The following is a 26,665-nucleotide window of genomic DNA, read 5'->3' on the forward strand; positions in this document are numbered from 1 at the left end:
GAGAGGCTGATCTACTCCACTGCTTTCCTATGGGGTGTTTCAGGGCTCCTTGAGACACAGGCATCTCAGTCTTGGAGAAAGCACCACCTGAGCAGATGGACCCAAATAAGGAGCAGTGCTGTTGTTTTGGTAACAAATCTGATGTGTAATGGCAATGGTAAGTAAAACAAAACTGAGAAGTCTTATGTGATCGACAACAGCATAAAGTGGTCTTTATACAAAAGTTGCCCTAGCAATTTGGAAGTGCACAGACAAGTTGGAGAGAGAGAAACACTTCTTTATCTTTTCTTTCAGTTTTTGTCTATTTTTTCTTTTTTCTTTTTTTTTTTTTTTTTTTTTTTTTTTTTTTTTTTCTGCAGGTGACCTGAATAGCAATAAGATAGCTGAGGCGTGGTCCTCCCCTGCTGCCTGCTTACTGGTTTGTGCTGGAAGAGATCAGTGTGCTTTTTCTTGGGAGTTCTATTCTCAAGGAAATTACACCTCTGGTCTCCACTATCTGAGGACACCTCAGGAATGGAAATGGGCACCCCAAATTGGGAGCACCATGAGGTGAAGATGGGGACTGGATTGTCTGCCAGTGACCCTGCCTCTCCCTTGCCCTGGATGAAGTCCTTGAGAGCTGCCACATCGTGTGGGACACACAGGATGGTGACCTGAAATAGGCAGTGTGCTATCCAGAGCTATGCCAGCTCTGCAATCTTTGCATGTTTAAGAACAGGGGATTGAATCTAAGCATTGCTGTCCCTGATCAAACGGGGGCTCAGCAGAGACTTCCTCCATGCGTAGCCAGGCTGAAAAGCAAAGTTACGTCATGGGGGACAACAGACAGCTGTCCCTGTGCCCACTCTGTGCCGCTTATCGGCAGGGCAGCGAGTGGCTCCATTTAGGGATGTGTTTGCTTTGTCTGACTGTGGCAGTGAGATAGGGGCTGAGGCATCCACTGCCAATGTCAGCATTATAGATGTCCGCTCCCAACCCAAACCTTCTCTGTGTCCAGCTCAAGGCCTCGTGCCTGCCTTCTCCATGCTTTCATATAGATCTGTCCTGCTTAAATTTGCTTGGGTCATCCCCATATCAAGATTCACCTGAAAGCCCCCTTCCCACTTACTAATCCTTCCATCTCTCTGAAAAGAGAAAAGAAATGCTCAGATTTTTCTCAACCATTTGCAAAACAAACAGCTCTGGGATGAGAAGCTGGGATTGTCCCCAACCCTGTCTCCCCTCAACCCGTCCTCAACAAGATGTTAAGTGATAAACATCGAGGAAGAAGAAATTTCTCAAGGATGATCAGGCCATAGAAAAGTACATAGGCAGAGAATATCATATAGGAAGCATTTGCCTGGGAAGTGGCTGGAAACTGAGCATTTTGAAGATACTTCAGCTCAAATATTGGAAGGTTTTTTGCTCTGGTAACTGTTTATGATTTTCCTTTTGTCTCCCTCATCTGCACCTCTCCTTTTCTCCTTTCCAGGGCACATCCCTCAGGTTTCTGTGTCTCTTTCTGCTCTGGTTCTCTTATCTGCCCATTCCTTCCCTCTTGTTTCTCCCAGCTAGTGAGAATGAGAAGGCATTTGGAGACAGGGTGAGAGGGACATTTGCCAGTTATTTTGAAGCAGTCTTGAGGACCATATTGCAGCTTTCTTTAGCAGATGTTCTTCCCCCATGCTGATGCGCTTTTTTTCTCAGGAATCAAAAAATGCCCTCAGCTTTCAACAGGGTTCATTTTTGGAGATGCTGTTCAGCATCCTTACAAAATATAATCAGTTTTTGAATACAGAAAGCTGGAATACCTGAGGTCTCAGATAGGATGAGCTGGAGCAGTCATGCTGAAGCCAAATGGATACATCTTTTTACACTCAAAGAAGTAAATTTTTCCAGTATAATAAAGTTGTGCTGAAGAAAAAAGTGGAAAAGATGACAATTCAAAGAAAGATTCTTCTTCTTCTTTTTTTTAAACCATGGGAACCTTCATTCATCCCAGTCATGCCAAATCAGTGACTTGGGAAGCTGAGCTGTGGTTACATCCTGAAGAGTGTTGGTTCTGTATCAGCCAAACAAACTGTAGGAAAGTGTTAAAATAACCTTCTGCCATCCCATTATCAAAAAGAAAAGAATAAAAAAGGAGATAATCCTTGTTTAAATATCACAAGCAGCAGCTGAGTCAGTGGGAGCTTTAGACTGGAAATGTCAGAGAGGAATTTAGATTTTCAGAGCAGTTACTGCTCTGCAATTATCATAAGTCACTTACAAGGACCCCTTGTCTCTCGTTGCCCTCAACCACACATCTGCAGGGAGGGGGAGCAGAGACAAAACACATGGCCCTACTGGTGACTGATAAGGAAAGCCAAATGCTATCCCACTAAAGGCACAAGGCGAATCCCTTCAGGCTATGGCCAGGCTTCTGGGACTGCAGGTCAGACGTAAGCAGGCAAAGGTAAACCAATGGGAGAAGCAGGAAAGTAATATAGAAAAAAGAGAAAATCGAATGTAAGCTTGTCCCCCAGAAGGCATTTATTTGCTTCTGGTGCTGTTTGGGGTGTAAGAATGAGGATATTTTTTCTAGGTTCCTATTCTGCCTATGACTCCTTTTCTCTTTTAAAAGCACAGCTTGTTGCAATCTAGCACGTCCTTGATGTAAATTAAATCAGTGAAAATACTATTAACTCTCCTGAGACAGGCACTGCCCCCACAAGCATGAGAAAGGGGAAAGGATAGGCACTTAAAACTCATAATTTCCACTGCATTACGTGATGCAGAAACACTCATTTTCCCAGCACAGGTACATGTGAGAAAGCTAAAGGCTTCCTCTGCAGGGATGGTGTGGGTTTCTTTAACTCATATTTTCTCACTAGAAATGTCAAGTTTCCAAGGTCAGCTCTTGTCTAGGTGCAGGGCAGAAGGACCTCAGCCATTCTGTGGTGGTGGGAAATGGCAGGGATCTGTCATGCCTTCCTGACTGGGGACAGCAGGCACTACTGCTCCAGCTCTGTGCTTTGTCGCTGTGGGACACAGGTGTCACAGCTGGATCTCCTCCACATCTCCTGCAGCATGTTGGCGTACAATCCCCATTAGTTTACTATCCTGTCCCTGTGTCTGATAGGCACTATCTTCCAATGAAATATTCCATTCTGTTCAGAAAACTTACAGGGGAATATGGCTTCCTCAATGCTCAGTGGGTTTGCTCACTCTCACTATTAAAAATGCATCTCTAACTGCTAACTTGAACTTTTATTCTTTGCCTAACTTTCAGCTTCTGATGTATCCTCTTGTCCAATGGATTAAAGCATATGTATTTGGAGAGAACTGTCCTACCACTGGGAGAACAGGAAATACCATCATGTAGACCTTTCTGTTCCATGGTGTCATCCCAGTAGCTTAATGGTAGAATTACTGAAGTCAGACATATTGTATCAGTGTAGATCTCAGACTCTTCTTTCTTTACTTTCCATGACTACGGATCAATAAAACACTGTTGATACACTTTGAAGATCCTGAAGACAAGCATAAGGCTTTGATGAGTCATACTCTTAAGCCTGCTGGGAGACACGAATCTTGCAGTGAGTGATACATTTGCATTCCCTCTCTAAAAAGAAAAGGAAAATGTTTTCGCATCCCTTTCCCAGTGCACTTGCTTGATGGCTACCTGTCAGGAATAACAGATAAGATCCTGAGCAGATATAAAATGATAGAAATGCAATGACTTCGCTGTGAAATGCTGGTGCCAGTTTCCAATTCCAAACTGGTTGTGTCTACGTAATAGATCTCATCCATTTGTTTTGCCTATAAACAGAACTATGAATAAACATTTGTATGAAGTCAGTACAGTGACATTTTCATAGGTCTGAGACCCTCTGTGTGACTCCTAATGCTAAAATCACATCAGACCTTTTGTCTGACAGGCAGATGGCTTTTGTCCTCAAGTGCCTGAGAAAAGAGGGAGTTAGAAGCGAATGATTTTGTGTACGTGTGTTAGGATCACTGAGCTGTATAGCACAAGTCCACTTGTTCTGATGTTAGATAAATTACGTCTTAGGTGGCATGGGTGGATAAGTAAGAAGTGTACGACCCTAACTTTCTCTTTTTGTGTAGAGAAAGAGTTGAAGAATCCAGGTCCCTGCAGACCTCTTAGTGTTAGAACTTCAAAGGACTTGGAGAGAAAGTAATCAGTAACATCAATCCCTTCGCAGTATGTATTCAGCAAGGCAAAGACTCAATGGGAAATCAAACTATAGGCAAGAGAAGACATTTCTCAGGTCGCGGAAAGCAAGCTAAACCCTCCACTGCCCTGAAACCTCTTCTGGTCAAGCTGACCTAAGGAATGCATCACAGAGGATGACTTTCCTTTAGCAATGAAATGGGAACATTGCTCCCAAAAGTGAGATTACAAAACAGGCAGCAAACCAGGTGACTGCCTTGGAACCAGCAGCACAGTCCCAAAGCCCTGCTTCCCCTTTTTGGGACTCACCCTTCTGAAAGCAGTCTAGAGCAAATGCTCCCATTGATTTCCACATCCACTGCCTGTTATTAACCGTTTCTTCACAGTAGTGCTGAAAAGAGTGGCAGCTACGGCTACAACAAGCCTCAAAACAGAAGGCAGAATTAAATGACTTGCCCCCAGCCAGACAGCAAGCAGTCAGAAAATGCACTGGTGTATCTTCTGAGCTGCTTGTTGCAATAGAATTAGCACCAGACATTTGATTTTTCTTGTCATAATGTTTCTGATGTTCTCAGGCTCTTATTTGCCCACATAATACTTCTTTTCTTTTTCCCCAAGAAAAGCAAATTCACTGTCAAACTCAATGTTCAATAATTCTGTGCCAGATTTCCATACAGTAATTACTGATTCTGGAGGGCTTTTTTTTCCCCCCAGCCTGGGAGTTCCTAGACTCCATCCTTTCCTCTCCTCACAAAAAGGCTGCAACTTAATGTATTTTCAAAGGAAAGCTGACTCCAGAGCTAGGAGAAAAATATTGGGAATCACAGATATAAATGAAAATTATGAAGGCTGGCTGTATAGGGAGAGACCTGCTACAATACACATGGAGGCAACTTTCCACACAAAGGTGAAATACCCTAAACACTTTACTAAAGAATTTTCTGCAAGTAGAAATACGGTGGGACAGAGGTGTCAGCCAATGTTTTTATGACCATACAAGATAGCACGCTCCAAGAGACAGTACATTTTACTCCACCCCCCTGTTCCTGGCTGTCTGTTTGCTGCCCACATTTCCAAAGAGAAAATTGCTCCTAAGTGCTTCCCCATTGATCTGAGACAAGATGGTTATTTTGGATTCTGCAGTAGCGGGTGAATCATCAATGCAATGTTTCTGAATTAACACTCGTATGTTCCAGATCCATTTCCTCATGCAGAAATGGAGGGATTACTGCTGCTTTTGTTTCTGAAAACTCAGGGCTAAATACCCAGTTCCTGGGGAGAGGGAGGTGCTGAGTTTTTCCTCCATTCAAGTAAAATTCCTTCCCGCTGCAAATTTATTCCTCAATAAGTTTTGCCTGAAATCAGGTTATTTTCACCTGGAAAGTTGATTTCTGTAAAAATTTTTCAGGATTGCAATTACTATATTGACCCAAGAGAGGAGATTTGAGTCGGAAGCAAAATATGAGTGGTATGAGCGCAAACTGACTCCGAATGTGAAGTTGTGAGATCGGTCAGTCCCAATGTCCAAAGCCAAAGATAAGCAGACATTTTTGATGTGTTATGGAATATTTTCAGGTTCAGTTAAAAACTGAGCTGCTCTTCTGACGCGTGAAGTCGTAGACACAGAAGTTTGCATTTAGCTGCTGAAGGGTGTTGGTTGTGACCCGTCAGTCACTGGATTTACATCTGTAGTGCAGAATAATCCTGGACATCATACTTTAAAAATATATCAATACAGATCATGGCAAAAAGGTGCTGGAGATTGCACAGCCCCACTACATCTCCTATAGGAGATTATTTTCTGCCACTAGTGTGCGTGTGTGTACTTCTGTATGTATGTGCTTTCATTTTGCCCTGAGATTCATCCACTGGTTGGAATAACAACCCCTGCAATGGGGCTCTTCATCTTCCAGAGCCCACCTCTACAACTCAGGGAACAGAGGACCCCCGCACCTGGCCCATCTACCAGAGCAGGCCTGAAGATGTTAAACCTCATCTGGTCCAACTGTGCTTTTATGCCAGAGTCTCAGAATACATCTCAGAACACTTAAAAAGGAGCTACAGAATTCTACTCCTTGCAGCTCCCCTTTCTTTGGGCTCATCTGTAGTGAGTGTGAGCACAAAATCTAGTGCTTTCCAGATGATAGAATACTGCAAAATTGAGAGGTAGACATGGATTTTAATTATCCTTTTTTTTTTTTTTTCCTCTTGCTGATGCCCCAGTCCTAGAGGCTGCAATGACATCGAAGTCTAGGGTGTCATTATGGGTTATTAAACTTTGAGGCATTCAGAAGTGTTGAAAGGAAATGAATTAAAAAAATAGGCATCTCTTGACGGAGCTGGCTAACCACTGCTGTAATTGCTTCATATAGCAGACTGTAACTTTCAGGCTATGAAAGAAAAGAGGGAGAGGGTGCGAATAGGTGGGAGAAAGAGCAACAAGAGGACCTGGTCACTCCACACAACCACCAGGGTTTTCTCCTCAATTGCGATGGGATATAGCACCTTGCCCTCACAACGGTGGTCACAGTCTCTTTCTTCGGCCCTTGGTGGGATACTTCTGCATCTCAAAGCCTGTCCCTGCAGCTCCCTGAACCACTAGAGAGCTCCCCACCATCACTGGGCTGGCATCACCTCTGTCACTGATTCCCCCTGGAATTTGCATCAAGGCACAGTCTGTTGCACGGAGATCCCTCCACCTCTCACTCACAATGAGGGATGGCAGTCTGGCAGATGGAGGTTTTCCTCTTGGTCTATGCATCCAAAGTGCAACGTCCAACAATGTTTGCTGTTCCTGCTTTATGTCAGATAAATCCCCTAAAACACGCAGCTGGTTACACATAGCACTTGCACACATTCACAGACAGTCATGTGATTGGAGCCTGAGAAACAAAGCACTGATGAATCCATTGTATTTACTTCATAAAGCTTCCTAAATGCTCCTCTCTTTCATTAGAAAATTCGGTATTTAATCAACATACAAAAGCCTTGGTGTGGGAGCAAAGCCATAATTTAACTAAGTAGGCTCACACTCCTAAAAGTCATAGAATCATAAAAGTTGGAAAAGACCACTGTTACCATTTAGTCCAAATGCAACCCACCACCACCATGCCCACTGATGATGTCTCTCAGTGCCACATCTCCATATTTCTTGAACACTTCCAGAGACATTGACTCCATCACCACTCTGGGCAGCCTGTTTCAGTGCCTCACCACTCTTTCCAAGGAAAAAAAAAATTCCTAATACCCAATCTGAACCTTCTTCTGGCGCAACTTGAGGCCATTCCCTCTAATCCTATTGCTAGTTATGCAGGAGAAAAGACCAGTCCACACTTCACCACATCTTTCAGGTCACTGCTGAGAGTGACAAGGTCTCTACCTGGCCTCATCTTCTCCAGACTGAACAATCACAGCTCCCTTGCTCACTCCCCATAAGACTTGCACTCCAAATCCTTCACAGTTTTGTTGCCCTTCTTTAGAAACACCTGAGGTCCTCAATGTCTTTTTGTAGTAAGTCGTGCCTGATATCAGCAGAACTTGCACATAAACCTAAGCAGGAGGTTTACAGAGATGCAGATGTTTTGCCCTTGGTTGCATAGGAAGCAGGACTACACTTCAGCTCTGCAGAGGCTCTGTGCTTGACAGCATTTCCGTACAATGTGGGACTCTCATCACCAGACAGACATGGGGTGACAGATTAACAGGGCTTAAAGAAAGCAGGAGTTGTATGCCTAATTTATCATCCCCATAGAGGAGAGGAATTAAAAATCAAGGGCTTTTTGACGAACTAAGAAGAGCTGATGAGCTTAAGTAGAGTGCTGGATTTTGCAAGGAGAGAAACAGTATGTAATAAAAAAAAGGAAATCAAAATATGTAGTTGAAGTAATCCCACATATTTGTACAATAATCTCAAAAAACTTGCCTGATGTTATCGGCTTCTTTTAAAGCCTCTATTTGTCAGAAGAGCCCTCACATGTGATCTCTGAATATGTTACAGCCTGCAGGAAGGCTGGCTGACTTGTTCTGTTCTCATTTCATTAAAGTACTTTATCCATTTTCTCTATTCTTCACATGAACTGACATTTTAAGGCTACCCTTTCAGTAACTTGATTACAAATTTGAATAAGTGGAATTTGCTTTGATAGCTGATTTTAGGTTCATCATCTCTGGCAAATGGCGTTCTAAAAAGACCTTTAGACTAAACTAGTCACCACAAATAAAAGATCTATCAAAATGGTTGTGCTTTTTGATTTTAAGAAAACAGAATGAAGAAAACTTTTCTTCGTCCTGAGATTGAGCTGAAAACCTCAGACCAAAAGTGCTGAAGTCCGGTATTCTACTTGCTACTTTAAAGGGTAGCATAATTCATTAGAGTACATTCAGAATGAAAAGTTTATTTGATATTCAAATACGATTGTCATAACTCTCCTCCTTCCCAAGCCTGCCTTTCTTTCCTATACAAAATCCAGGGAAGCTCTCTCAGTCTTGGAACACGTTAGCTTGGTGCTAGAGAGTTGCTGCCAGGCAAAGAATCATAGAATCAGTATGGTTGAAAAGATTGCTAAGGTCACTGAGTCCAATCATCAGCCCATGTCTGTAGCCGCTTTAAACCATGTCCCTCAGTGCCACCACGCCATGGTTTTCAACACTTCCAGGGATAGTGACTCCACCACCACTCTGGGCAGCCTGTGCCAGTGCATCACTACTCCTTCTGAGATTTTTCCTAATATCCAACCTGAACCCCCCCCCCTCTTTCCCCCAGTGCAACTTGAGGCCATCACCTCTTGAATCCCACATGAGAAGAAGGCCAATCTTGAATGCAGCAGGACATCTCTGGGTTGGGTCCTGCTGTGCCACATGCTGCCAAAGACCAAATGTCCTTGGGCATTTGGCCTCTGAGGCATTGCAGCGAGAATAGCAAAATCCTTGGATAGCAGGATGCAGAGGCGGGTTTTCCCCCATGTTTTCTCCTCTGAGGATACAAGGGTCCTAATCCTGCTGGCCTGCTGTCAGCATGCCATGGCCAACCCAACTCTGGAGGTGCATGCACAAGAACAGCAACCAGTCCTGTAGCTGAGCTGGGGGAGTTGGTGCTACTTTCCTCCTCCTTTACTGCCTCAGTGACATAGCAAACAAGGAGGAAATAAAAGGCTGACTCTTTCCCTTCTGTTTATTTTGTCCTTTAACAGATCAAAATCCTTTCATGCAATGCCCAAGCCGGGAAAGTGAATCTACCAGATTGAAAAAGAATGAGAGAATTATAACAAGAAAAAAAGAGAGGGGTGAAAAACAGGGAAGAAATCTTCTGGGCACAGGCAAACAAGTGGGGGGAGCAGCAGGTCTGCGAAGGCAGGGTGTCTGCAATCTTTGTGGCGATTAGATTTAATGGGACAGAAACGCTTCTCTCCTTCACGTCCCCTCCTCCTCTCAGCCTGAGGGGGGAAAGGAGGGAGGTGGTGATGGGGGGGTTGCGGCAGGAGGGGAGAAGCTTTGAAAGAATCTTTGACGTCAGCCTCACCCTATAAAAAGCTGGCAAGGAGCTGAAAAGCGGAGAGCAGAGCTCGTGGAAGAGTGACGATGCCAACCCCCAACATCTCCACCTCTGCAGCCAAAGGCTTCCGCAGGGCGGTGTCAGAGCTGGACTCCAAGCAAGCCGAGGCCATCATGGTAAGACAACTCTACTCCACTTCTTCTCTCTCCCCTAAAAAATGCAGCCTCTCCTCCAGCAGTAGGCAGTGGCAGACAGGCATAGAGGGATCAACACTATCCCTAGGGGTGTTCCCCAGCCAATTCTCTAGACCAGGAGAAGTAAATGACCCCCACACTCATCTGTACACACTGATGTGTGAAATGCAAAGAACTAGGGGGACAAAAGCTAAAACAAATGCACCCTCACCCCCCCGCAGCCAAAAGCAACTAAAATAATCCATAGAACTAGGGCAGGAGTAACAAGGCATCCGCAGCATCTAATGTAATTTGAAAAACTTAATACTATATTCATTGCTAGACTTTAAGCTGCAGAGATTTCATCTGTTATAGCACAATGGAAAAGTGTGAATTTCATTTCAGACCATATGCAAGGTGCAGGCAATTCATTCAGTTTGCTGTTGCTCTCTCAGTACATCTTCCCACATTTCTGCTCCCACTCCTTCATAATTATTTAGGGGCCCGGTTTTTACCTTGAGGAATACTTCTGCACACACTAAAGCTGCAGATATAAGGGAAAGAAGAGAAAATTTCCCGCTGGGCTGTCAAGTGCATTTAGAGAACAAATTCTAATAAATGCTTTGGGTAGGCTGTAGGAATGGAACACTAACCAAATGGGAAGGCAGTCAAGAAAAGGCTAGAGACCACGGGCATGAGACAGCTCTGCAGGTCAGGGAAGTGGCCAGGCTCTGGATGACCCCCTGATAGCACGGGGAAGGAACTCTTGGGATACTTAGCAGGAGAAAACGTGGTGGAGGCACCAAAGGTGTTTTGGAGCATGCAGCATGTCAGAAAGCAAGAGAAACAATTAACAAACAAAGAGGTAAGCTCACTTTCAGTAGTAAATGGAAGTCAGGGAAGGCTTTCCTCCTGCACAGGCATTCCCACCCTGGCAAAATAATGAACATTTAAGTAGCTTTTCAAAAAACAAGGATTTTCCAGACTGCTGTGTCAGATCAGTACTTGAGATGCTGGCTTGTCTGGCCAAGGGGTGAGAGTTTGGTGATTGGGCATGCAGGGATGCTGTGCTGTGTTTGATGGAAAGCGTGGCCTTGGGTGCAAGGGCTGCAGGAATCTGAGTCTTTTGGACATGCTAGCAGGGGTGTGGCAGCCTGGAAGAGCAGATATAAAACTTCAGACCACCTCTGTATCCCTTCTTGGAATAGAAATCCACAGAAAAGCGAAAAATAAATAAAAAATAGCTCTCCTACCTCATGTGGGAGATCTCCGCAATCCCTTGGCTTATTTCGCTGGCTTGCACTAAGCGAGAGGCATGACTCTGCATTTGTATGTGGCAGCACTCAATCCCAGCCCTCATGTTGTTCTAAGGCCATTGGCCACCCAGTCCCTACCACCACCACACCAGCAGGTCAGAGGTGTCCCTTCTGAGCTTTGCAATCCCAAGACTCACCCACACCAGGAGGTGTTTCACACACCAGCTGTAACAGCCAGAGATAAACATAGTGGAAAATCCTTCAGGTTGTATATTTAGATTTTCTGCTCACAGTTTTTCTTTGCAAGATATCTTGTATCTGTAACAGGGATTTGGTTACAGAGCGTTTAATCAGGAGATGGCAGCTGGAAGCCAAACAGCTGGAAGGATTGCCTGGGATTGTTACAAAAAGCGAGCCTAAATGCTTTAATTCAAAGCATCACGTTTTTAGCAGCTAGGCACACAGAACTGCAGCAATTTCAAAGAAAGAAAAACTAATCCTTTGTACCAGATGAATGACCAAGTCAGACACAGATCCCAGGGAGGCAAAGAAGTGTTCTGCAAAATTAAATTTCTCATTTTAGCTGGATAGGCAATGAGGGAGTTAGTCCACAGGGAAAGTCAGAAATCCCGTGTAAGAGCATCTTCCAAAGAATAGAAGTCATTTTGGCTAGTTTATATAGGTTATATAGGTTTATATAGGAAATAGTTCCTAGTTCCTAGTTTCCAGAAAAAAAGAAGCAACATCCTGAAGAGCATAAATGGTGAGAAATAGGAGAGATGATGCTGAGAAGAAAAGCATCGATGCGGCAAGCAGGCAGACCACTCCTGATGTTCTCCTAAACAAAAAACTGCCTTGCCCTTTTTTTATGAACTTCGCCACTCCAAGTGTGGATCTAAGCCCCTAGATATGGACCAAACCCCCTGCTTCTGCCTGTTGGCAGCATGGTTATACCATCATAACTCCTCCCAGTGGAAATTTCACTTGATTTATGGGAGTCTGGCTCCCCTCCTTCTGTTCTCTCCATTCCAAAAGAAAATCCTTATTGCACTTTTGCACCTCTGGGCATAATACAATAAAACCACTTTAGCTGAAATGCTTCATGCTGCTGAAAAGCACAGACCCTGTTTGCCCTACTTATTGCAAGCACCTGAAAGCAAACACTAGCTTAGCTTTAAACGCAGTAGCAATATAAAATACATGCTTAAAGCCAAGCATATGCTTACAAGTTCTTAAAAGTTAAGACCAGAAGGGTATTTATTAGAGGTCTTTTCTCTTTGGGTGCAAATACCACCAAATTAGACAAATGGCAATGCGCGCTTATTTGTTAGATGGTATTTTTTGGTGCCTCTAGGAATAAAGTAGCTGAAGATCAGCAAATATCACTTCAGAGGGGTTTCTTTATTAAAAAAGAGGACAAAGAAGAAGCACGTGGGCTGATATCTAGAGATACAGTGTTTTTCAGGGTGCATTTCAAATGTCAGAGGAAGCCATGAAGCTCTGTGCTGCTAAAGCATCCAAGAGGGTTCTCAGAGGAAGCATCACAGCGGGCTTCAAAAATAATAGAGAAAATAGGCTTAGTAGTTGAGCAGGCTGTTTTTCAAAGGAAAATATTCTCCAAAGTTTCAAAGGGTAGGGAAGGCATTGTTTTTTTGGCATCTATTTACCAAATGCCTTCATTAGAATTAGAGGATAAAAAAATACAGCCAGTCCGTCTCTGTGAGTGGATGCTGAACTGCCTTATAAGCTATCCCCTTTCAGTGCTGCCTCTGGTTTCTTTTAGCAAGTTCTAAGACTCTGTCATCTGCTTTGAGTGTCTAACACAGAAAATTGGAACCAACTGAACTGCCTCAAAGTGGAAGGCTTATTGCAGAAAGACCAGAAACAAGTAAGTTGGCATATGAGCTGTTAGTATAACAAAAGCAGCAGCGACGAAGGAAATGGTTCATAGCTCACTGTAAACATAAAAGAGCCACTTAACATGGCTCCAGGCACAGAGGTGCAGCAATTTAGCTGTAATTCCAAGTAACTGTAGGGCTTAGCTGGGACAAAACAAACCACCTGAGAAATGGGAGGACTTTTCAGGTATGCATGGATGCAGCTCCAATTATAAATCAGTGGGCAAGCATCCACTTAAATCAGAAGAAAATGCCTGTGGGATATGTTTTTACTCTTTCAGTGCGGCTGGGGACATACGGGCACAGGGCTGTGAAGACAACGTGAGAGCATGTGGTGTGCTTAGGCTGGTGGTCGCACTGGGCCTGGGAACAGATTGGTTACTGTACTAATACACCTGTAAACAGTTCATATTTCCTGGCCAAGGCACAGCTGCAGGCTTCGGTTGTACCTCACAGCATGTCTTTTTCTTAAATGATTCTGTGTTTACCTAGCACGTCTCCCCTGCAGTTTATGAGACTCCTTAAAACTGTGCAAGATTATTCTTCAAAAACTGAGAATCAGACACATATACATATATATATTGCTGGGGAAGGTGTGGGAGACAAGCCCACTTCAGTTGTACTATAAGCATATTTAGCTTTTTCCCAAAAGGTCACATTTCTGAAATTTCAGTTCTAAAGCCTTAGTTCTCAATACTTTCCTTTGCAAAGCTGAGCAAGTCAGCCCAGCCTTTCCAATCTTCCTCTGATGAGGCACTCCAGTCACGCCTCATGCAGTACCAGAGTTGCTTCTGCTCCCCACTACCGCTCCATAAGAATTGTTACTTATTTCTATTCTGCATTCAGTCTCCGCGGTTCATTGGTAGACGCCAAAGCCTCATTGAAGATGCCAGGAAGGAACGAGAGGCTGCAGCTGCAGCCACTGATGCAGCAGAGTCCACAGAGACAATTGTTTTTGAGGAGAAGGATGGGAGAGCCATGCTGAACCTGTTCTTCATGCTCAAGGGTGCCAAGACTTCTCCGCTCTCGCGAGCACTGAAGGTGTTTGAGGTGAGTCTCTAACCTGCTTCTGGACTCAAGGAACACTATGCTTCTCATGGTGGTTTGATGAGAAATATCCCCTGAATCTATCAAGGAAGATTCAAACTAGTTCTGACTACTGCAAGTTAAGAGTTAACTGTCTGCATGATCTCCCAAAGTCATGCTTTGCTCATGCCCTAACATGCCCACACTAGGAATGTGCTTTTATAACACTCTGGGCTCGACTTTGCTTGATTACTGAAGTCAGCCACACAATTTCACACCCACAATACACACCCATATTATTTGTAGCATACTCTGACAGCACCCTCTACTGCTCAGCACTATGTGCACTGGGCTCTGATCAAACATTCACAACACACCATGTGCTCTACACGGCTACAGAACAAATTCCCTTTCCTCACTACTGATCAGCTACTGGGTCAAGGCTTTGGTAATCTAACAATTGAGTGTTAAAGGTTGTGTTGGTTCCTCCACAGAGGTGCATCCTATAAATAGCTTTAAAATTGATGAAAACTCATATCTGATTGCACTTTTGTCCTCTAGCCAGCAATATAATCTTCTATTATCTAGGATCTCTGTTCCATGAATGGAAAGATTGAGATAAGTACTGGCTATTTAAACAATAATCAAAACATGACAACTTGCATTTATATAGCTCATTGTCATCCAGAAGGATTTGAAAGTGTTTTGCAAACTGGGGATCTGTGCAATGTTTTATCTATACTAGTTTAATCTCATTAACTTCAGCAGCAAGAGGACAATTTGTTCCTATTCATCAGCCACATGGATTATAAGGGACCTACAGAGGTTTCTAGTTCAACCTTATGCTCATAGCAGGTCTAGTTGCAGTGTGTTATACATGGCCATGTTTATAAAGTAGAGATTCTACAGTCTCCTTGGACTATTTGTTTAGTGTTTTACTGCCTGCAAGGTAAAGAAAAAAGTTTTGTTTTTTTTTTAAATGTCCTTGCTTCCAGTTTGTGTCCGTTGCCTCTTGTCTTACTGCTATGCACTTTAAGAAAAAAAAAACCAAGCAAACAAACAAACCAAAAAACAAAACCTGTTTTCTGGGGGGTAAGTATTTTCCTGAAATTAGAAGGCATTATAGCTACAGCCCATGCAGCACCATGTCTGATAATCTTCTGAAAAGTGTTTCAGATTTTTAATACTTAGAAAACATCTCACATTTTCTCTAAAATTAATGGTTGTAAGAAAAAACTGTTTCTGGGCAACATTTTGTTCTTATTTCAAAAGAATCCGTCAAACACACGTGTCAAGCAGAAATGTAATACTTTTCTAACAATAGGATTATAGACATAGTACATTTCATGTCACCATGATCGTGTCTCCTTCCTAAGAGAAGCACAATGCTGCCAGGAAAGTAAAATAAATAAAAAAATAAAAAACCCATCAGCGTAACATTTCAAATGCAACACACTGCTTAGCAGGTATGAAGCATGGAGGTGTAGACTCTTGTACTTGGCAGACTGCATGTTACAGCACATTTTAGGTCTATAATTTAAATAGCTTTTAAACATCAAGGAAGAGACAGGGGCAGCTTACATCCAAATATTATTTGTTTCTTTCTGGAGAAAATTACTTGCAGCATCAAGATCTGCTTTGGAGAAGAAAAAAAAAAGAAAAAAAAAAAAAGCTCTTCGATCTTGTCACAGAGAGAGCTTTCAAGATAATAAAAAGACAAACATGTCAAGCCACAACAGAGAAAGATTCATTTCCCAGATCCCTCTGGCAATGCAGGTACAAGATATGAAAGCAGACGGGCATAATGACATTTGCCTCATCATAAACCAGGCTGCAGGGAAGCTGGTTTCACTCTGCTGTATGTGTTACATGCAGTCAAAGCATAGGTAATGCAATCACAGCTGTCAGATTAATGCAAAGGTATTGATTGTTGAGGGAACAATGTAATATTGAAGTTGGTAGGTACATTCAAAAACACAGTCCTAAATTTAATTTACCTGTGGCATCGCATCTGTTCCTTCTCATCTGCCTCTGATTAACAAAAGAAATAATGCTCTTTCTTCTACCAAAGATATCTCAGAGACATTGGAAAGGTTGTGTCATTGTCCATGGACTCGTGCTCGTACTCCAGATTTTCACAGAGATAAACAAAGCATCCAAAATTCTACCAGGACCTTTTGGAGGACTTGGGACTCTGTTCTGTCCACTTCTTATTTTTGTGTGAATTCAGTTCTAATGATGAACCCCAAGTAACTACTAGAGTCTGAGCAGAATTTAGCAACCTGCTGGATGTAGACAGAACAAACGTTCTTCTTAAACCTCTTCCTCGACTCCTAAAGAACCCTCACAAAACAAGCAAAACAAACAAACAAACAAAAAAATTGAGGAAAATGATGGGGTGCAAGTCTTATAGGAGTATTTATGTCAGTCACTGTTGACAAGGGTGAGACTAGACTCTTCAAATGACATTAAGTAGCAATAAGGTGGCTGTTAAATCACTGTCACGAGTCCCTCAGGAAAGCTATCAGACGTACGAAATGGGGGTGAGATCCTGTTTCTCAGACGAAAAACTAGAAAACCTACCTATTCACATTTTTCCAATGGCTGGCTTAAACACAAATTAAAACATCTACAGATTTCTTTCAGCTGTAAATCAGCAACTGAACGATCGCTTCAGATTTCATGCTCAAGTGTGTGTGTGTATTCGTCTGCGATTGGGCGTGTAGTGGGTGAGTTAAACCTCTGCTTTTCTACGGGTATCAAACACTTGTGATGGCAGGCAAGGGGAACCTACGCTCCCGGAGACGGCGGTCCCGCACGTTCAGCACCACGGCCAGCACCGCCCGCCGGCTCTCGGGCTGCTCCTTGCCCCCCTTCGTCACCACCAAAAATCCACTTATTAAAGGGAAAAGGGGACCATAGGAAGTTGCTTTCTACCCTAGCGACTTCCCCTCTCAGAAGCAAAACCTCGGTAACGGATAAGCAAGTTTACCTCAGTCAAAATAATTTTCAATGCAGCAGCAGGGACCTCCCCACAAATGTACACATACATGAAGCATCAGTAGTTTTTTTTTCAAGTGTTACAGGCTTGCTTAATGTTTTTGTTCTTCTTTCCCATGTTCTACAAGACATTTGAAGCTAAAATCCACCACTTGGAGACAAGACTCAGCCGAAAGCCCCGTGAAGGCACTGCTGAACTGGAGTATTTTGTGCGCTGTGAAGTGCACAGCTCTGACCTCAATACTTTCATTAGCTCCATCAAGAGGGTAGCAGAAGATGTGAGGACCACTAAGGAAGACAAATGTAAGAAAAATATAAAAATTATTCGATTATTTTTGTTTTTATTTATTTATTTATTTTGGTGGTATGGTTGAAACAGAAACAGGGCAAAGATTTCAATATTCTCAGAAAAGAAGTGATATGCCGAATGCGACCAAGGGAAGAATGCCTCAGGATCACCTCCTTGCACATTTCTCCACAAAGTCTCACATTCATCCTTTGCTTCCACAGACAGCTTCTGCTTTTCTCTCTCCCCACAGTTCACTGGTTTCCCAGAAAAATATGTGAATTGGACAATTGCCACCATTTGGTCACCAAGTTTGACCCTGACTTGGACTTGGATCACCCGGTGAGTGTATGGGTACATATCTGCATTTGAGTTCTGAGCCAGCTCTCAGAAATAAGGAGCTAGAGAACAGCTACTCATGCAGCTGGTCAGGGAATTGTACCAGAACCACCAGTTGCTCCAGACAGCAACGAATTTTATCAGGTTAGAAATTTAGTAACATTAAAAGCATTGTGGTTATGTTCCTATTTTTCATCCTAGGGCTACTCTGACCAGGTGTATCGCCAGAGGAGGAAATCAATAGCAGAAATCGCTTTTCACTATAGGCAGTAAGTATCATCCCTCACATTCATGCAGGAATAATACCATGTCAAAACAGCCTATTGAGAAGTAATTAAAGTTACATGCATTACACCTTTTTTGTGTTTTCTCCCATTTAGCCTTTCCACTTCCTTTTGTGTGCTTCTTCTCTCCATGCATTCCAGTTCCATCCCTAATTTAAAAATGTCTGTGGTCATTTATTCATATACTGATACAGTCAGAATAAACTTGCTGCATAACAAAAGCTGTGTATAATTCCACCAGATCTCCAACTTAACTATGAACTGTTGCAACTGTTTTAGAATGACATCTAGTCTCAACTTCAAAGTTTCATATACTGAAAAAAATCATCACATGTCTGGAAAACTTATTCCAATGATTCATTATACTGACTGAAAAGGATGTTTAATTTCAAAATAGAACATCAGTAGATTTAGCTTCTACCCAGTGCATCATACACATCTTTCATAGAGCTCTATCACTTTTTCCACCCCATTATGGTATTTATAGACTCCTAACTCTTTCTGATAAATTAAATAGATTCCTATAATGGTCTCATAATTGTCTTATATAGAATTAAGACTATCTCTTGTACTGCTATTTAATACTCTCATTCTGATGTAAGCAGCGATAGCACTAAATCTCTTCACAACATCAATCAGAGCTCCAGTGTTCAGTTGGGTTAGTAAAAACACTCCCTAGATCCTATTCAGTAACACTGCCTTCCACCACAGTGCCTCTTTTAGCAGCACTTAAATGTAGATTCCTTTAGCGAGCCATGCTGAAAGCAAGCTATGGATGTTATCTGGATCACCTTCTTGAGCTATCTGCACACTTGATGTGATCCAACCATGGCTTACTGACTGCTCTGTTAAATTACATGTTTGATGCACATTCAAAGCTTGGAATATATACAATGATAGTTTTTTTTTTGTTTGTTTTTTGCACTGATATTAAATGCATAGGAAATAAGTGAGCCAGCAAGAGAGTCCTAAGGGACTGAGTATAAATACTCTACTAAGATGATGCACCCATTTAGGATGCTTTTTCTTGCCTATCAGGTTAGCATTCATAGGCTGCTGTGTAACATCCCTTCAGATTCTTAATGGAACAGGAACTATGCTTTATCACTGTAATATATGAATATCTCATTCATTCAAAAATACAGAGCATAAAGATTTAGAAAATATAATTATGATGCTGAAAAGGCAAGAGCACCAGCCTTCTTCAGTTCCCACTTACAATAAACAATGTCTTTTCTTGCAGTCCTTAGTCTCATGGACAATACTGTCCCCCCCCTGCAGTTCAAATGTGTTTAGTTGTCTTTATTATCTACTTTTATTTCCCAGCCATTGATTCATTCTAATAATCATCAGCTCCCTGCAGCTTAGGCACATGAAATTAATTTATTCTCACAAAAGGCTTCCCATTTTTTCAGTGAAAACTGTATTGACTGGAAATACTAAGCCTGCTAAGCTTCTGCTCATCCTTTGCTTATTTATAACTTCCAGTGAGATTAATGCTTTTCTGTCTCCATTACTGCACCTGTGCAAATGACCTAGTATCAAAAGTTTGTTTTTCCTGCCACCTTGTTTATTTTAAAGAAGAATCTTGATCACCATCATACAGAGCTTCTCCAAAGGGCTTCCTTCTCAATAGGGAGAGGAGCTTGGCTTGTGCTCTTCTACTGTCAGTAACAGTGCATTTGCCTTGCAGGGGAGATCCAATCCCTCATGTGGAGTACACAGCAGAGGAGACTGCTACCTGGTGAGTGCTGATACAATTCATAACTCATGGCACCAGCACTAGAAACTAGGGAATTAAAACCTGGATTGTTGTAGTGATTTGCAAAAAGACCTCTAAGAGCTTCCTTCAAGAGAGCTTCCCCAGAGAGGAAGTCATGTCAGTCACGGGCTACTACTGAGAACTCTGACTCTTAAACAAGGTCACATTTTGTTTATATTGACCATCTATAGTGCAGCTCCAGGAATGACGTACAGGGAATATTTTAATTCCAGTTAATGCTTTTAATACCATCTTCTGACCTTGAAGGTCAGCGTAGATTTGACTGATGCTTCATGCGCCTCCAAATATGTACATTTGTGTACTCCTATAAGCATGCAAAGAGGCAGACTTGCAGACTTGCAGTCCTGCAGAAAGCACATAACAAGAAATCTAGAAGCATGAGAACCTGGTAGTGTGCGTCCAGAGGAACAAGTGGGCAGGTCATTGACTGTGTCATTTCTTGCCCTGAAGGAAGGAGGTATACAGCACTCTGAAGAGCCTGTATCCAACCCATGCCTGCAAGGAGTACTTAGAAGCTTTTAATCTACTGGAGAAATTCTGTGGCTACAATGAGAACAACATCCCTCAACTGGAGGAGGTCTCCCGCTTCCTGAAAGGTGAGTACAAGCTCCTGATGGAGCAGAGAAAAGCCCAGGGGACCTGGATCTGTGGCAGCCAGGGCTCCAGCACAGCAGTGGCAGCTGCAATGGGAAAATCTAAGTATGGAGGAGAGGTGGTTGAAGCCACAACTAGACAGGGTTAGTTCATTGGAAAGTCAAGACCATCATCAACCCACTGAACAACTAATGAACTCCCTAGTAGAAGCAGGAACATTGGTTTTGGCAGCAAAGGAGCTGTTTGTCTTCCAGCACTGAATATTTTTCTTTAGGTGCTGGAACCATAGGACAGCATCACAATCTGTGATCTGCCCCCTCACACAAAGCCTTATGCTCTGTTTCAGAGAGGACTGGCTTTCAGCTCCGGCCTGTGGCTGGCCTGTTGTCTGCACGTGACTTCCTTGCCAGCCTGGCCTTCCGTGTGTTCCAGTGCACACAGTATATCCGCCACGCATCTTCACCCATGCATTCCCCTGAGCCGTGAGTACTGCTGGCCCTGGCAGCCAGCAAGGAACATTTGGCTTTTTCCCTAATGGGCAAGCTATCTGCTGCTGACTGCATTTTCCTCCTTCCCCTGGACAATGGCAGGGACTGCTGTCATGAGCTACTGGGGCACGTCCCAATGCTGGCTGACAAGACGTTTGCCCAGTTCTCCCAGGTAAGGTAGTTTTCTGCTGCTTCTCCCCAAGAGTGTAAGGGAGTAGGTGAGATCCCAAACAGGCCTGATTGTCACTCACACTCCTGGAAGAGATTTTCACACTCTCCACACTGCCTGGAGGAGATTTTCTCCTCTCCACCCTTTTCTCTTGGGTTTTCATTACACCACACCAGCAGTCGAGCATTGCTTTGCTCTAAGGGGTTTCTACAGGACATAACAACATACTCCAAATCAATTGCTATAGCAATAGCACATTCAGCACTTATTTGTGAAGATGTCTGCTAGGGGCAGATTTGCAATATATATGCACATCTGGGTTTGGTACTTTTTCCTTCAACATGTGACATGACTGCCTCAGCTCCAACTTTGACTGATGCCTGTTTGCTTTCAGCCTTGCCTTTTCTTACCAATCTTACACCCTTCTTCTAGACTATATACTGAAGAATACTTAACAGCCATTTAATCTGAGTGCAACTAAGCAACAAAAAAGGCTTGGCAGCTCAGGTAGACTATATCTGTTGTTTCCAGGCAATAACAACAGAGAAATCTGTGTGTAAGGGCCTTGCTAATTGTCTTTAAGAAGTCATCAAGAAAGAGGTGGGTTTAAGGAAAAGGTGATCATGAATAGTTTGGTGGTGATGAAGGAAAGGAAGACCCCCAATAATGGGGAGAATATGGGAGTACCAGCCTGAAGGTGCAATGGGGCAGCTGGAGAATTACCACAGCAGGAGCCACCAGGCAGGGGACGGGGAGGAAGAGATCAAGAAGGGATGTGCAAAATAAACATTTCAAACAAGTTGTTCCGATAGAAACACTGGCTAATGTGAATTCCCAGACACCAGCTACAGAGGAGGTTATGAGATAGACAGAAATTCCCAAATCTTGATATTTCCTTTACTCTCATTATCCACAAGAAAGATGCACTATGAGTTTTCAGAAGTACTAAGTGGATGCTTGTACTGTGTGAGAACTGAATAACTGACAAGCTCCTACATGCTTAAGTAGATCTTGCTGCAAATCTATCCTGACATCACTCTTATATTCCCAGGACATTGGGCTTGCATCTCTGGGAGCAACTGATGAAGAAATTGAGAAACTGGCTACAGTAAGTTTTTCCGTCAGCCCCAGAGGAACCCCAGTTCCTCTACTAGAATGGTTGTGGTGCTAGAATTGCAGCCTGGTACCCCTGCATTTGCAGGTTTAGTGTCCCCAAACAAGCTGCCCCCGGATGATCACGCAGAACAGAGATCGGATGAATAGCAGAGCTCACTTGCACATTAACCCAATTTTCAGAGGCACCAGAGTATCCACGAGCATCATATTTCTAACAGCATTGCTGAGATTCTTTGGTACAGGATTAAATTACATTCACTTCCTCTGGCTCTACCTCAGCAAGGTGACTGGCCTGCTCCAAGGGCACCCGTCATTGCATGTGGACAGGGGCACAGTTTGTCCCAGCATGGCAGAGGTTTAGTTTAACACTCTGCTCTGGCAGGGCTGGCTGCAGGGGAAGGATTATCCTTCATGCAATTTGGTGCCCATGCCAGGCACACATTCATTAAAATATCTCCAAACCCTCAGCATAGTGCACAGACAAGGAAATGAAGAAGAGTTGTGTCCACCATTTGTTTTTCTTTTCTTTTTACAGCTTTACTGGTTTACAGTGGAGTTTGGACTCTGCAGACAGAATGGAATAGTCAAAGCCTATGGGGCAGGTCTCCTGTCTTCCTATGGGGAGCTCATCGTAAGTCCCAGCACAAATTACCACTGTGCTCTACACTCTTTACTACAAAACCCTTCTTCCTCTGAGCAGCTGCAATGTCTTTTGCTGATCTATTATCCATTTCTAGCATGTTTTCTCTGGGTTCTTTGATTTTGCACTGAAACTTTTCCCACTGTGTCCATAGCACTCCTTGTCAGATGAACCAGAGGTACGGGACTTTGATCCTGATGCTGCTGCTGTTCAGCCCTACCAGGACCAGAACTACCAGCCTGTGTATTTTGTGTCTGAGAGCTTCAGCGATGCCAAAAACAAGCTGAGGTAGGACTGGGCACTGAGGGAGACCCAAACAAAGGAACACAAAGCTATATTATTTTAAAACAAGGCTTGGTACCAGTATATAATCTCAGAAGAGATTTGGAAAGAGTTCAGTTAGTCTTTCAAAAATTCAGGCCTAAACATTCACCCAGTTTTTACATGGAGTGAAGTAATTTATCAGTTCCTACAGTCCCAGCTTCTCTCTGATTGGGACACTAACTATCCAACAAAAGGTGGGCTGGAGGGTTTGGAACAGAGAAAGAAGCACTCATTGAGGCAAGGCTGAGAGAGTTAAAGAAGAGACAAATCTGGCACAACTCCCTAATTCTCAAAAGGAGATACAGATCACCTCCAGCTCCCAGAAGAGGTTGAGCAACATAGTAGAGAGCTGGTGGGAAGTCCAGAACATAGAGGCTCAGAGAACTCATCACAACTTCCTCTGCTTCCTTGCCACAGAAAAGCCAGGTCTGGCACCAGCCAACCAACACAGCATCTCCCACCAGCACATGCCCCTCCAGAACACATCAGTTGTATCATATAAAAGATTTAGGAGAGACACAAAGAGCTGCTCAAAATGTTTCTGATCTCTGAATTTAAGAGGCAGGACAGGTTTTTGTCTTTCAGAGTAACACCTGGGCAACTTACACATCTTTCAACTAGCAAAAATCTCAGCCATTCTTTGTAGCTTGGACACAAGGAAAAACAATTGCATGACATGGATCCATTGGAAAAAGGGAATTTTTCTTCCTGTAGCATGGTTAACAGATCCTATGCATTATCTCACTAGTATAAACTTGGTTTCCACATCACATGCAACTGCAAACGTGTTGAGACTGCTGGGGTAGCTCTGTGCACAGATGTCAGTTCAGAACAACATCATGACCATAGTCAGAGTGATTTACAGGAGGAAAACTCAGTGCTGTCACATTTAGAAGAAACTTTTGTGTATATCATTTTGTCTTGCCATAGAGAGGATGCATGTTGAGACCAAGCATCACACAGCATGCATGACTTTGCAGATCCCACAAATGAGATATTTCACACAAACAACACGGCAAGTTTTGTCATATTTCAACTTCTGCTTTTATGGCACTCACTTGCACCACTCATATAACCCAGGATCCAAATGCTCAAAAGGAAGCACCTAGGAAACCCTTCCTCTCACACACAGTCTGCTAAAACAAAAAAACAAAACAAAAAAAAAAAAAACACACCACTCAGCTTTTTGGCTCATGGGTTATTTCATTGCATTTAAAGGGGGGAAAATACACTACTTATTCAAACTTAGGCTAGAAAATGTTGACAGTGGCCGGCACTTAAAAAAAAAAAATCCTCCACCAGCTTGCAGCTTTGGCTTAGTGACCCCTGGTCTTCTCTGTAGCCAGTGATGTTTTTCTCACAAATTCTGGTAATCGGACTTCCTACAGCGCGCAGAATGAGCCCAGGACATATTAAAGGGAGCGATGCACTTCCCATTCCGTGCAGACCTACGGTAGCCACAAGAGGGTACCCTAAGCTAAGCAATTCAGGAGCAGAAGGGTGAAGCCTTAGTAATGAGCACGCTTGCCCCAGTACTTGTTTCTCCCTTCATCATCACAGGTCTTTTCAGTCTGAGATTTTAGCCGTAAGTACACAAACATAGATTCCCAACTCAATATTAAATGTCAAGAAAGAAAAATCCACAAACCTACCTCGTCAAGTGTACAGACGTAAGCCTTGGAGCTGAATATGAGAAACCTTCCTCTTGCTGTGTTCACCATGACCTCCTTGAACACTTGCCAGGTAAACCTGGTGACAAAGTCTTGTTCTTGAGATGTGCCATGAGAAGTCAGGGTTGTCACTCAGATTCAGGCTTCAGTTGGCCCTGGGTGTGAAATAGCGTAGCATTACTCAGCTCAGCCTGGTGATGCTATTCCCATCTCTGTGCACAGGTCTGACCTGCTGCCTCTCAGTCGTATCTTAACATGGCCTGCAGCTAGTCATCTCCTCCCCAAGCAGAGATTAGTAAACAAGTGAATGACAGAAAGGATTTAGGAATGTAATACTACAATGCCAGAGGTTTTCCCTGCAATTAGTGTCTAAATCTCTTTGGTATTTTTGAAAGAAAAAGAAAAGCAATTTGAGTAGAAAGCATCTGGAGATAGCCATAGGGTGGCAAGTTCAGTGTACTCTTCAGTTTGATGCAAGTCCACGTTTTCAGCCCCAAGAAACTTGCTGTCAAACTCAGTGTCCTTACTGAATGGAGTGATCTCAGGCATCTCTACAGCCCTGTAAAGGTGGGAAGGTGAGAAACCAAATCTTCTGTGTTAAGTTGAATGTTCTAAGAGAGGCATTTGCCAGTTGTGATCTGAGTAAACGGCTATAGGGAGGAGGAGGCCAGGAGCTGGGCTGAGGACCTGTTTCTTGTACTAAGACCTTGTATCCTTCCCTTACAGGAACTATGCAGCACATATCAAGCGGCCCTTCTCAGTGAAATACGAGCCCTACACCCACAGCATTGAACTCCTGGACAGCCCCCAGACCATCTGCCACTCCCTGGAGAGCGTAAGGGACGAGCTTCATTCACTGATTAACGCGCTCAATGTGATCAGTTAATAAGAGAACTGGGCTCCTCCATTCCCCTCTGCCCTCCCCTGTTCCTAGCCCATAACTTTTAACTGTTGTCTCCAAACATTTGCACTGCTGCCCATCCCCATGCTACCCCAACAGTTTGCCACATTGGAATGTAGGGCCAGCTCAGAGGAAGGCAGAGGGACAAACCCAAGGCCTGCTGGCATCCTGGGTGACTTTGCCTTTGATTGCTGGGAGAGCTTTAACACTGTCCAAAGACATGGGTCAGGCTACAAAGTTGAAGTTAAGAGTTGTGCACTAGGTCCCTGGATGCAAGGAAGGGAGAAAAGCTGCTTTACTAAAAGCCAGTTTCATTAAAAGGAAAAGAACAAGAAGAAAATAAAAAGCTATTTTTTTGCAGTTTGAGAGAATAAGTTAATCTGCTTTTTTAACTTCAAAACAAGTCCCTACAGCAATTCCACAGAGGGCACCCAGTCTCCACCACCTCAAGCCTGTTACAGCCCCTTACACTTAGGAAATTCAGAGCTGCTCAGAGCACTTCTGCTGGAACCAAGACCATGACATTTAAGATCTCAGCTCTCAGCCTCCCTTCAGCTTCTTGCTGACAAGTCCCTGTGTTCACAGCCCCACCATGACAAAAGAAGCATTAGAGCATCCTTGAAGCTCTACACTGATCTAAGCCAGAAGTATCTGCCTAGACATAGAGGAGCCCCAACCTACCTGTACCTTCCTCACCTCAAGCACCACAAAACAATCCCAAACCCAGAAGCAAAGCCTCCAAACCCTCTTTTAAAAGCTCCCACACCTGAGACTTCGGCACCCCCTTTTGTCATCTGCAGCTTCAATTGACTCCTAATGCCTCCCACTTCTCACCTTCCTAGCCACACCTGTGTTGCAGTTTCCCTGATGGGAGTTCATCAAGGGAGGGACACAGATCACAACCAGCTGTGCTGTTGGTGCTCAGTAACTTAACTACTGCTGCTCACAGCAGATAGCAGCCACAGCTGTTGATGCTCATTTGTGCTGGTGGCCTTGGGCAGCCTTGGTGCTTGAGTTTATCGGTTCTGGCACTTAAATCCCATGGCAGAATTTCACACGCTTTCAATCCTC

General features: G+C 43.4%; 1 protein-coding gene across 1 annotated transcript; it reads left to right on the forward strand.

The window, feature by feature from the left end:
- Window positions 1–9,733: 9,733 nt before the first annotated feature.
- Window positions 9,734–25,579, forward strand: TH (tyrosine hydroxylase; the record flags this gene model as incomplete). The annotated part of the gene is made up of 13 exons (XM_079537244.1): window positions 9,734–9,823; window positions 13,821–14,024; window positions 17,129–17,303; window positions 17,540–17,628; window positions 17,827–17,894; window positions 19,603–19,653; window positions 20,143–20,288; window positions 20,633–20,768; window positions 20,877–20,946; window positions 21,995–22,051; window positions 22,595–22,690; window positions 22,854–22,987; window positions 25,420–25,579. The coding sequence occupies 13 exons, from the start codon at window positions 9,734–9,736 to the stop codon at window positions 25,577–25,579; spliced, it is 1,476 nt and encodes a 491-aa protein (XP_079393370.1).
- Between the last annotated feature and the right edge of the window lie 1,086 nt (window positions 25,580–26,665).

This window comes from Tetrao urogallus (assembly GCF_951394365.1).
Source record: "Tetrao urogallus genome assembly, chromosome: 6".
In the NCBI taxonomy this organism is placed as follows: domain Eukaryota; kingdom Metazoa; phylum Chordata; class Aves; order Galliformes; family Phasianidae; genus Tetrao; species Tetrao urogallus.